At 33.4% G+C, this 12,034-nt stretch overlaps 2 protein-coding genes across 2 annotated transcripts; both read right to left on the bottom strand.

The window, feature by feature from the left end:
• Positions 1–913: 913 nt before the first annotated feature.
• LOC111380086 (fatty-acid-binding protein 2-like) lies at positions 914–6,015 on the bottom strand. Its single transcript, XM_023003550.1, has 11 exons — positions 5,666–6,015; positions 4,466–5,054; positions 4,064–4,292; positions 3,181–3,256; positions 2,986–3,088; positions 2,365–2,433; positions 1,946–1,982; positions 1,797–1,871; positions 1,658–1,709; positions 1,488–1,532; positions 914–1,335 (listed from the first exon to the last, which is right to left on the bottom strand). Exons 2-11 carry the CDS (start codon positions 4,960–4,962, stop codon positions 1,238–1,240), a joined length of 1,281 nt encoding a protein of 426 aa, XP_022859318.1. The 5' UTR covers positions 4,963–5,054; positions 5,666–6,015; the 3' UTR covers positions 914–1,237.
• A 1,687-nt stretch (positions 6,016–7,702) lies between these two features.
• Positions 7,703–10,282, bottom strand: LOC111380076 (guanine nucleotide-binding protein alpha-1 subunit-like). The gene is made up of 8 exons (XM_023003540.1): positions 10,251–10,282; positions 9,975–10,029; positions 9,349–9,404; positions 8,834–8,965; positions 8,537–8,630; positions 8,374–8,433; positions 8,207–8,286; positions 7,703–8,132 (listed from the first exon to the last, which is right to left on the bottom strand). Exons 1-8 carry the CDS (start codon positions 10,280–10,282, stop codon positions 7,955–7,957), a joined length of 687 nt encoding a protein of 228 aa, XP_022859308.1. The 3' UTR covers positions 7,703–7,954.
• Between the last annotated feature and the right edge of the window lie 1,752 nt (positions 10,283–12,034).

Raw genomic sequence — 12,034 nt, 5'->3', positions numbered from 1 at the left:
ATGTCGAGAATACCATTTCAAAATGTAGCTTTTCATTAAGGGCATAAGAAAGAAGTTGGCACTAAATTCAAATAAGTAGACACTTTTCAATTCATACTCTTAAAATTAAACATTTTTAAAAATGCTCCTAAATTTTTTTGCTCGACCAAAACATCATGATTAATCAAATGATAATTGTGTTTCTTCGCATATAATTAAATTCGCTCATCTAGAATTTCATCTGTTAATGGTAAAATGTAGTTAGCATGATATGTCATCCAACAAGTCCCCTTGTACACATGAACAATTTTCAATATTATAAATAGGTGACAGTGAGATCTGAACTTGATATTAATCTATGGGTTCATGGTGGCACAAATCCAACATTCAATTTGTTGAGGTCGCAAGAGCGACTTGTTGAGCTGGCAGGCCCAGTGATACTGCCGCCGCTACAAACGCCACTAGAATTCAAAAAGTTGTCTACTCAAAAATCAAAGCTCTATAAAGCATGAGCCTAACCAATCCATTTTCGAAGTTCAAGTTAGGCTCGTTTGGTAGCCTTTTTTTCAAAATGTATTTTTCTCTCTTCTTTTCAACCACACATTATTTATTAAAATAATATTACACGTAAATAAAAAACTTTTCTTTATTTTTCAACCACACATGTCACATCAATTTACTATTATAAAATGCATTTTTACATAAAAATAACTATCAAACACCCCTTTATTGTTTTTTCTAGAGAGGCCACTCTCGACAGTCCCTTTTTTTTTTCTTTTTTTTTTTTTTGGGGGGGGGGGGGGGTGTGATGGTGGTTTTGAAGGACTAGAATTTCTAACTCCATGAAAGAACGAACATCAGGTTGAGATCAACCAAGAAAAGAATGATACTTCAACTCCATTGTTAAAAAATGTGATTGATGCCAGTGCAGGAGTAACCATAATATTTTCTTTTTCTATACAAATGGAGGAGTCAAAATAATCATCTTTCAACAAACAAAATCACCAAAAGTAAAATCTACAAACAGTCGACATCCTCAGATAGTAAATGACTGAATCTCCTGACAAAGCTAGAAAGAATTATGTGGAAATCAATTTCCTATCATGTATAACAAACTAAATGAAAAGATTCAGTGTATACTTGTACACTGACTTGTCCGTTTTTCATTTTTCTGCTCACAACTAAGCTAAAAGCATCACATTCGGATACTGAACTGCAAGTATGCAACCAATTATCTACCGCCCTTGAGAGAATTGACTTAGCATGTACTAACGATACTCGCCACATTTTTGCCTATCTCTTCTTTCGTTTGTTCACACACAGGAACATCACCAATGTACATGTCAAAGAAAGCCCCTGGGTATATATACAAAAATAAGTTATAACTACGATTCTTTTCTTTTTGCTTCTCTATTTAAGATATGCCTCAAAAATTGATCCATGTCATACAGTGAAGATATGAGTCTAGAAAGGTGTCAAATGTCGTTCAAGAAAAATAATTCACTTACTGCATAAATCCTTGCTCTGGACGGCTCCGAGTTGATTTCCTCCAACTGCAGAAATAAATGTTCTTTGTCAGTCATATAACAGTTCCAATGTATTTTAGTTATTTTTCCTATTAAACACATAAGATCACACATTTCTATTTTGGTTATTTTCCCTTTAGTGTACCACATACCTTCAGTAATTAGTTTTCCGTCAGCTGTACGATGGAAATTGATTGTCGTTCCCTGAAGATTTTTTATTCAAGTCAGTAATGCAGTTTGCAATACCATAAACAAATATATATGAAAAATGTGAGGATAAATGATTTATACCACGTGTAAGGGAATATCTTGCGAGAATATGGAACCAAATGTTTGCAAGCAGTGATGGTCAGCATCAGGATTTGTCTAAAAAGAGCAAATTGTCAGTATCAAGAAATTTGGAATACTTCAAGGATCGGGCAAAATTCAAAATGGCTCACTCTCATTAATCGGGCTCGAAGAGACTTCTCAAAAGCACTGCAACAGAGACAAATCACAAATTGAATCAGAAACATAGGTAACTTCTCGTCAAAATTCACTAGTGTTTTAAATAAATCTTGCATCTTGCTTGCTTCAATAATTAATTACAGAATTTGCGTGGATTTTAACTGAATACTCTGTGACTTGAGACTTCATAGAAAGTTATATTTAGCAGGCTAGTAGCACATAATGCCAACAAACTTAATCGCACTAGCTCATTCCGCACGTGTTGTGGAGGGGGCATAAGTGAGAATTGAAGTTGTAGCAAATTTACTCCATGAAACATTTACAGATATGAGTTGAGATATAGCTAGCCCATAACAATTCATACAATGATAATATTTCGAATGAGCATTATGCTAGAAGAAATTTAACTTACTCTCTCACAGTATTAATTTTGATTCCGTTGCAGCTAACCACGAGCCTAACAGTCATGTTAATATCCTCTCTGCAGCATGAGCAAAAATTTACACAATGAAATATTTAAAATCTTACTAGAAATTCAATTCATTTTACAAAGAATCCATCACACTCTAGACTTTGATCAAACAATAAAATTAATATCAAATATTCGATGCAAACTAAGGATCTGAAACATAGAATATGCACACAAACACCAAACGAAGTTTGAGATGCTAATGACGAGGAGATAATGTACAACATCAAAACTTGAGTTGACTTGACCGTAAAATAAACGAAAAAAGCTAGGATATTCTTTAAATCTAAACAAAGTTTAATTTCTTCAAATCACTGCAATACACTAGATGATGAAGCTGCATACGGTGTTTATCTAAACATTGATTTATATATTTATTGTGTAGTATTAGACAGGAATGGGATACATAATAATTTACAAAATTTAGCTTCATGTTCTCCGGTAAGACCATCCCGTCCTATCCAATATTGCTTACAAAAAAGGCCCTGAATGGACTCATAATATCACATCTATAGATCAATCAACATTATCAATCATATGATTATTCACAAATGTTGTACAAACCTTAGAAGATCCTGATAAAAATCTTGGCGTTTATTCAACTCATATTCCGGAATGCAGGCATACTTCGGGCCCAATTTCTCACAGACATCAGAAGGATGAACATCTATGAACAATGTAAAATGAGTTAAGTATCTGAAGATCGTTTCGAAAGTAAATTTAATATGCCAAGTGTATGAAGTGAAGCAAAAAACTCACAAAAACCAAATGCATAGAGTTTCAGAGATTTGATTCTGATTATCGTCATAGTCCTAGATCCAGTTCCAACAAGGACCTGAAAAATTAGTCAGAAATTGTCAACAAACATTCATCAATAAAAGAGAAACCTGACTAAATTCCAGGAAAGCATAATGTAAGATGATGCAATTGAAGATATACATGGAGTCATGTAAGGATTTATCAAAATTACCTAATAACAAGGTTTAACAGTTAGCAATAAAAGTTTCTTTTTCCTTATTTATCCAAAAAGGAAAGAAGTTCACCCATGAAGAAAGCATAATACAAGTATACTATCTTGAATGTCATTTTAATGCTTGGCATATTCGACTTATCGATATATGTCATATCTCACATTATATAAAAAAGGCACATCATGCAAAATTTTGACAGGAAAAAATGAAGAAAGTAGAAAAGTACAAGACAATTATGAATTACATGGAATGTCAGCAATTATACTTATTCCAGAGGTTTGTATCTATTTTCCTGTTCATCATACACCACAAGTGTGTCATCATACACCACAAGCGTGACATACAATGAGGCAAATTCAGGTTACAAATAAAAGATGATAAAGGCGAAGCTTTGAATAGTTCTGCTTGACAAGAGATGTGGATAATAGTAGCAAGAAAAACATTTAGAAACTCACTGAGAAATACAGTGAGAAATATTTTAAGTTCCTCCATGAAATATTGGTACACTGTGTCAGAAGTAATGCATGGCATCACCTCAGCTATGGTAGATCAGTGTGCATGGATGCTTTTCATCAAACAAGTGCCCAATATTGGAATGATAAACGATAGAGATCAATGAGATGTAGGAAAGTGTTGGATTTTACATTAATGAAAAAATCTCACGTGCTTACCTCTGGAGTAAAACTGGTGTTTTCTCCAGTTATTATGTTGTCCAACATAGTAGGGAACTGAATGCCAGTTCTAGGCTCAACTGCATTCCTAGACCAAGCTAAATTCTGGAGATAAATTTCACCACACGGTCCACAGCCTGTTTCAACCTCGCAGGGCCTTCTATCATCCATGCATCTTTGTGTTTCTACAGAAGCATTCTCCAGTGGAATAGCTAGTCCATTTGAAGAGCTAATGAACATTGAACAACGAAGAATCTTTTAGATAAAAACTCAAATGTGAAAATCAAAAGAAAAAGGTGCAATGACATCCGCATATGTATGGAAATCAACTTATTTGGAGTGATTATGATAAAATTTATTAAGATTGCTAAATCTTTGTTCAAAGAATAGGACTGAGCTTACACATTAGTTATCGGTGGTACCAGTGCAGAAGCTAATGAAAGCACTGGAAGTGATTGAAGACGTTCGGCTTCTTTAATCAGTTGCTTCAGAGTGAACCTTGATATCCTACCAAATGCTGCTGGGACAGCAGATATACCTTTATATCCTGACTTCCAGAAAATCCCCGAGAAGTCACACTTATTAGAATAAACGTGCTTTACTTGTCTTGAAGCTTTACAGCTTGAACTAGGACCAATATGATCACCAGTTATTTTGTTGTTGATATGGGAATTCGAACCACCAGCAAACCATAACAGTAGGGCACCAGCAAATTTTGATACGCAATTGAAAGCTTCTTGAAGCGCCAAACTACCAGGGACATAAAAATATCTTGAATTGTCTACAAATGAAGATACATGTAAGAGCCAATGCCCTGACACATGTGGCACAAGTGGATCCATCGAAAAACTACCAAAACCACCATCTGATTCAATGAAAAACAACCAATTGTTCCCCATATTGAATTGCTCTGATTATTGTCCCAAATAAAAAGACTTCTAACAAGTTCTACTCTTTATTGTTTAGGTCGATCCAGAGAATATTTAAATACCTGTATAAGTTATAAAAATGAAGTAATATTCAGTATCTCCATATAAATCAATGACAAATTGTGTATTTCAGATATACCAAACATGGTTCTCAAGATAAAATGAAAAACAACTCACAATGAAAACTTCATTAAATCATCTCATTCAAATTACAAGATCAAAAGTGGGCACAGGACAATTCAAATTGCCCAGAGAAAAGATCAATGCAATCAACATCCAGAAACTTCAAGTTACATATTTTTATGCAAGTGCTCCAGGAAGGAGATTTAAGAAAGCAAAATTTCGAAGTACCTTGAGATTATAAAAATGAGGAATTTGTGTGGAAAATTTACATTTTCCAACAAGAATTACTTCAAAACATCAAAATCCAATTGAAAATAGCAAAGTAATATTGATACATACATAGAAACTAGCGTAAACACTTAATCTTGAAAGAATCCAAAATGGCAGGCATTCATTCATAGCCAAAGTAAATTAATTTCTAAGAAATCAAAATCTTGAAACAATAGAAATAGCATGAATACAATGTAATTATTATTCAGGCCTAAATAAACAAAAATTGCCTGCAATATATACCAATTTACGGACAGAAACAAAAGAAAATAGAACGAACCTGAAAATTAAGAGAAGGAAATGCTTAAATGGCAGATTAAATGGGCTCTCAGATGCCTTTGACGAAGATTAGAAAATGCATTCAAGAATTGATCTGGGTTTTTTATTTTGAGTTGAAAAGGTGATAAAAAAAGAAGAAGGAAGAATATGCTTTATTTGGTTCTTGCCGAGAAATTTGAAGCCGCCAAGAATTTTTCCCACAAAGAGTTTTTCTGAAAAGTCACCCCTCGATTCTTCTTTTCTTATTTATTTATTTTTTATATTATTTTTTTAACTGTTTCGGGCAACAATTGCTTTTTGTTTACATATATATTAGATTGTTTTTGTTTGTAGGAACTGTCGAAAAAAGGTGGGAAAGGGAGGAAATCTCTGACCACCCACCAAAAAAATAATAAAACAGAAAAGAAGAAGAAGAAAAAAATTTTGATTGTCTTTTAGGGTCCCCTCACCGGGAAATTTTGGTCCGGTTCAGAATTTCAGTTTGATTCCTTCCTCACCTGTTTCTGCCCTACTTTTGCATTTACATTCATTCTCTAGGCACCCCGATAGCCCCACCCTTAACCCCCACTCCAATTCCCGTGGCCACCCTATATTCCTATGGGACCCAATTTTTAAAAAAGAATATTTTTTCTAAAATCGGCTAAACTGAAGAAATATATACCTTTTTCGATGAGATTATAAATGAGTCAATCTCATGAATATCTATTTAAAAGTTATGGATTCAATGACCTGTGTATTAAAACTGAAGTCCAACTTATAATCTTAAAAAAACTTTATCAAATAGGCACATAATCTTATTTTCAAACTTTTTATTTGAAAGATCTCATTTGATTAAACTCAAATCTTTCAAGCAATTCAAATTCCAACTCGCTCAAATTTTACCTAGAGTTAATAATGGACCTCAATTTAATCAAAATGGACTCAGTTGTGTAAAATCAACGTCAACTTGACAAAGGTTCCCATTATTTTATTTGGAGTAAATTCAACTACGACCCCTAATTTTCATAAGTATTGTGTTCATATCTGATCTATCATTTGTTACATTTGTATCTCAACCTTTAAAATTGCGGTAACCACGTTCATACACGAAATATGGGCATGATTTATTGGAAAAGCAATATAATCGATATTGTCACATCAAATCAAAAGCGATGACCACTAAAGCAAATACATATGAAATTAAAATAACTTTCTTATTGCACGTGAACCAATAACTCAATTTGCATTACAAACCAAAACTTGCATGAAAATAGTTACAAATTCATAAACAACAAAGGATCAACAAATAGTTGCTGGAAAAGCAATCTAAAAGTGGATTAAATCTTAATCGCTTGGATAAGCTTTATATATAGTTTAAATAAATATAGGACGAGATGAAACAAGACAACACAGAACCAGAGATAATCGATGTTATAGTTTTATATCAATTTTGAAAAATATTGGCCTATAACTAGATTTCTTAAATAAATGAATTCCAGCACTGCAAAATTATTATATTATGTTGGATTTCATAGTCTAAAGCGCGTTTGTGTGTGTGAATGAGTTGACAGGTCTCTTCCAAATTGTTTGTCAACGTTCATTTCATGTGTTATTTGGTAACAAAGAAAAGTACCAAAATATGAAGTTTGGCTGGCTTCAATAGGCTCAAAATTATTATGATGTAACAGGTCACCAGCAGAACACGGGATATTGAGATTTTGGTCGGTTTAGGCATGTAGTGGCTTAGTCAACATTAAAAAAAGTCCATGTTCTCCCTCATTTTAAACAACGGATTCTCGAAGACCAGAAAAATCCAATAACATGAATAATTTACTAATATCAATGCTCATCTTATATTAAATACTGATGACGTGTCATATAAATCCATTTATAGATAAACAAATATTGGATCTCAATATTTGAATTAAGTTTAAAATTCTCCAATAAATATATATGACACGTCATTGATGCTTAATATAAGATGAGCATAGATACTCGTTAAATCGTTCCATAACATGTATAAAACCAGATCTAGTGAGTACATAATCCAATGAACATATGCTGCAAAATAATTAAGATTAAATATATATATTTTTTCAAATCATTCACAAGAATTACATAAAACATTGGGTGAAAGTTATATTGTCTTCAGATACTTGATACATCGTCAGAAAAGATTTCCTGGGCGGATTTCAAGCTAACAATATCAATAGAGTAGATACAAACACTGGTGCCTAATGAGTAAGGTCCAATCTTGAGCAAGCCTACAATAAATGATGTTTCTTTGCTATAAAGTTTCATTGGATTGGTATCATAATAAACCCGTTTCAAAACAATTTTTCCTCCTCAAAGTTTGGTCTACCAGTTTAAATGTTTCCTTTACAAGATTCTGATCAAGGGCAGTGGTCCTATAGATCTTCAAGACTCGGTCAGAACAGTCAGGGGTAGCGCTCTGAATATGTAACTCCTCGAATTTCTTCTTCACAAACCTGATTAGTTTGGAGCATCAAAAAAACATACACAGTGTTTCTCCAGGACTGAGATGTCACAAGAAAAAACTCACTCATAAGCATGCTCAATTTCTTGTTTTTCTGTTGAAACTGGTTGGTAATCCTTGAACCACTCACAAACATTCAGCGGTACCTGCCCACACAGGATATCCCAACCAATTTCGTGGAAGTTGTCCAAAGATAAAAAAAAATAAAAAATAAAAAATAACTGTAACCTTACTTTGAGAACCTTCTTCTCAAATAAATCAAATTTGTTGAGAAATAGTATGAAAGAAGTTTTCTGCAAAAAGGACGAGGCACAAATCATTCGCTCATGTCAAACATACACACCAAGAAACTGAATTAACATAAGATGGACGTTAAAGAATAGATATGAATAAAACCTTGAAGCATGGTTGCTTCAGGACCCATTCGAAAAGTTCCTTCGTCTCCATCAGTCGATTTTTGTTATCATCCTCGAAAAGTGTTTGATCATACCTGAAACGCAGTGATGATACCATGTGGTAATTACGACACAATCAACTTGAAGAAACAAAGCTTAAATAAAATCTCCATTCATGTACTGTTTCATTCAAAGCATAGAGGTCTTGGAAGTTACGAACAGCAGAGTTGCAGATAATATGACCATAACTTGGAGTATAAAATAACTAGCTATTAAGCGAAGGCAACATCAGTCTTACTCGCTTATAGCTGCACAAAATATCACAGCAGTAACACCCTCGAATAGATGAATCCACTTTCTTCTCTCATTTCTCTGACCTCCGACATCAAAAAGTCGATATGCTTCACCTTTTTGGTTCTCTCCAACTGGGCTGTAAACATTTCAATGATGAAAGAATATTTTGTATGACTCCTGGGATCAATTTACGGAATCTATTATCAATTTCTAGTATTATTAATGATGCAGATGTAGCAGTGGAAAACAGATTGCTTCTATTCCTGAAAATGAAGAAATATTGGCGAATGACATGCCATAGGCGATGGAGGGCGGCCGTAATCTGGTATTTTACAACAATGATTGGTTTGCCCATGAGCAAGATGTCAAGTTCACTTCATCTTGCTGTTATATCACCATGGTATGACAATAAATGCTTTGGGGAAGGGTGTCTGTTAAGCCACAGGAATAATTCAAATACAGAATAGTGCTTATGTCGGTGGTGAAAATAAAAAAACATTTGCAGCAGTTGGATATCACCTGAACTGGATTTGTGTAACACCAGTTGTCCGAACCCGGGCAGTAAGAACATCTTCCTAAACAAGAATAAGAATACTAATCAAGTGCACAACAATTTAATTATAGCAACAAGAGTTATAAAGGGTGACAAAAAGGAAAGATAAAGGGTAGTAGAAGGTTACAAAAATGATTTAAAAAAATACTCAATATCAATAGACAACCTGAAAAGAGAAAGGTCCACGGTAAGACAGTAGCAGTTTGAAAGTTTAAACAAAAATTTTACCTTAGTCCACCCAAGCTCATTAAGTCCATAGTAAGTAAATATGATAGGGAAACATACAAGATGCACTTGACATCATACCAGTGAAGAAAATGAACAAGAAAGGAGACGCCATCTAATTGAGTGATAAAAAGATTTTCTCCTCAACGGGATAATATGAGATAACTAGTTTAACCTTTTGTTACTTGGTAATTGAATTTGTAAGGAGCTGAAAGACACATTGAATAAACTGATCAAGATTTTAACTTCTGCAGTATTAAAGTGAAACAAAAATCTCCTTTTAGAGCCACAAAATCTTGCAAAAAAAGAGCCACAAATTTTGACATGGTTTGCAGTGCCTCAGAATTTTATGTCGCGTAGGTCGTACATTAACCTCAAGTGATGTGATTAAGCGGAATTTCCTAAAATATGGCCAGTCAAACCTGAGAAAGGAAAAGGCCAATGTAAAAATGTTTAGCCATATATGCTAGTACATAAATTTTCCCTCGAGGTTCACTTTTTCCCTTTTGATGCAACCAGAAAATTTATTTTAAGGCATCAGTAAACAGCAAAAGATAGGGACTACTGCAGGTTAGCAATTACCACAATAAATGGCCATAAATTGCAGCCCTGCAGGGGATATATTCCTTCCTTGTTAAAATACCTTTTGAGGTCTGATGAATTTATTTTTGTCATAGATAATTCTACATGTACATCATAGTATTCAAAAGGGTGTTCATAATATACATGTAAAATTTCATGATTGAAGGGTTGAAAAACCTGTTTTTTAACTCTCCAATGATGTTATGTCACTTGTTTATTATGAACATTCTTATGGACACCATAATGTACATACAATTTTGGTTGTATAAACATGGCTAGTTAGTTGTTGGCACAATATCGAGAAGTGGCAACCCTTGTTCAATTTGGGTTGAACCTTGATGCTGCAACTCAAGCTCCCTAATGGCGCCCCATTTTTTGCTTACTTTGCTATTTAAGTTGAGATGAAACTTTCCGTGAGTTTCTTCTCTTCATTCTAGGCTCACAAGTAACGTGGAAAAGGTCAAGCAACTTCTTCTATTTCTTTTTAGAATCTGAGATCTTTATAGATTGGTGACTTTTGAAAAAAGTCTATTTTTTGTCGTGAGGCACCCATTCTGGTAAAGGTTATGGCACCCATTGAACTGTCCTCACCACGGCAGGAGGACTGTATTGCGGAGTACTAACTTGAAAAAAATTATGCATCTTGAAATTCAACAAACGTAAAATTAAATGTATCCTTTGGGCATTGATGGAATAAGAACATTATGAAACTCGGTCAATGCAGTAAACGCCACTAAATGCATTGTGTCCAGAAAATCAATATGGAACCTCTGCAAAGGCTACTAGACTGCAACATACATTCATAGGTCAGAGTTTTCAAGTAAATTTTTTGATCCCTTGAAAATATAAAATAGAATAAATAAATAAAAATAGTAACAGATATAACGATTGAGAGAAAAGACGAACTTTTAGAACATAACTAATTTGTAAAATAACAAACTAAGCTATAATAAATTTTTGAGGAAATTTCACAAAATGTCCATTTTTACCTAGTCATTTGCAAAAATGTCCACCATTGCAAAAATGTCTAATTTTGAAGAATTTAGACCAAAATACCATTATTAACAATTTATAATTCCACACTAAGACAAAAAAAAAAAAATGGGCATTTTTGCAATATTGTCATTGGCCAATAAAATTTTGACACATAATCTGCCATATTTATTTCAAAAAGTATACATGTCAAAAATGCTATGTTTTTCATTGATTCAGAAATATCAAGAATGACGTTTTTAAAAGTAGAGAAATGTCATGTTCAAAATGAAATGTCATTCTAGACAAATGAAATGGTGTTCAAATGTCGAGAATGACATATGAAATGTCAAGAAACATTATTTTAATGTAACTTCTCATGAAAGTCACTTCTCAAAATTTGTGACAAATTGATAAAAAAATCAAATGTCGAGAGCGAAATTTTAAATGTCGAGAATACCATTTTAAAATGTAGCTTTTCATTAAGGGCATAATAAACAAGTTGACACTAAATTCAAATGAGTAGACACTTTTCAATTCATACCCTTAAAATTGAACATTTTTAAAAATGCTCCTAAATTTTTTTGCTCGACCAAAACATCATGATTAATCAAATGATAATTGTGTTTCTTCGCATATAATTAAATTCGCTCATCTAGATTTTCATCTGTTAATGGTAAAATGTAGTTAGCATGATATGTCATCCAACAAGTCCCCTTGTACACATGAACAATTTTAAATATTATAAATAGGTGACAATGAGATCTGAACTTGATATTAATCTATGGGTTCATGGTGGCACAAATCCATCATTCAATTTGTTGAGGTCGCAAGAGCGACTTGTTGAGCTGGCAGGTCCAGTGATACTACCGC

Source organism: Olea europaea, unplaced genomic scaffold (genome assembly GCF_002742605.1).
Source record: "Olea europaea var. sylvestris unplaced genomic scaffold, O_europaea_v1 scaffold2091, whole genome shotgun sequence".
Classification (NCBI taxonomy): Eukaryota; Viridiplantae; Streptophyta; class Magnoliopsida; order Lamiales; family Oleaceae; genus Olea; species Olea europaea.
The sequence above is the reverse complement of the archived record's forward strand: the minus strand, read 5'-3'. Positions and strand labels throughout refer to the sequence as shown.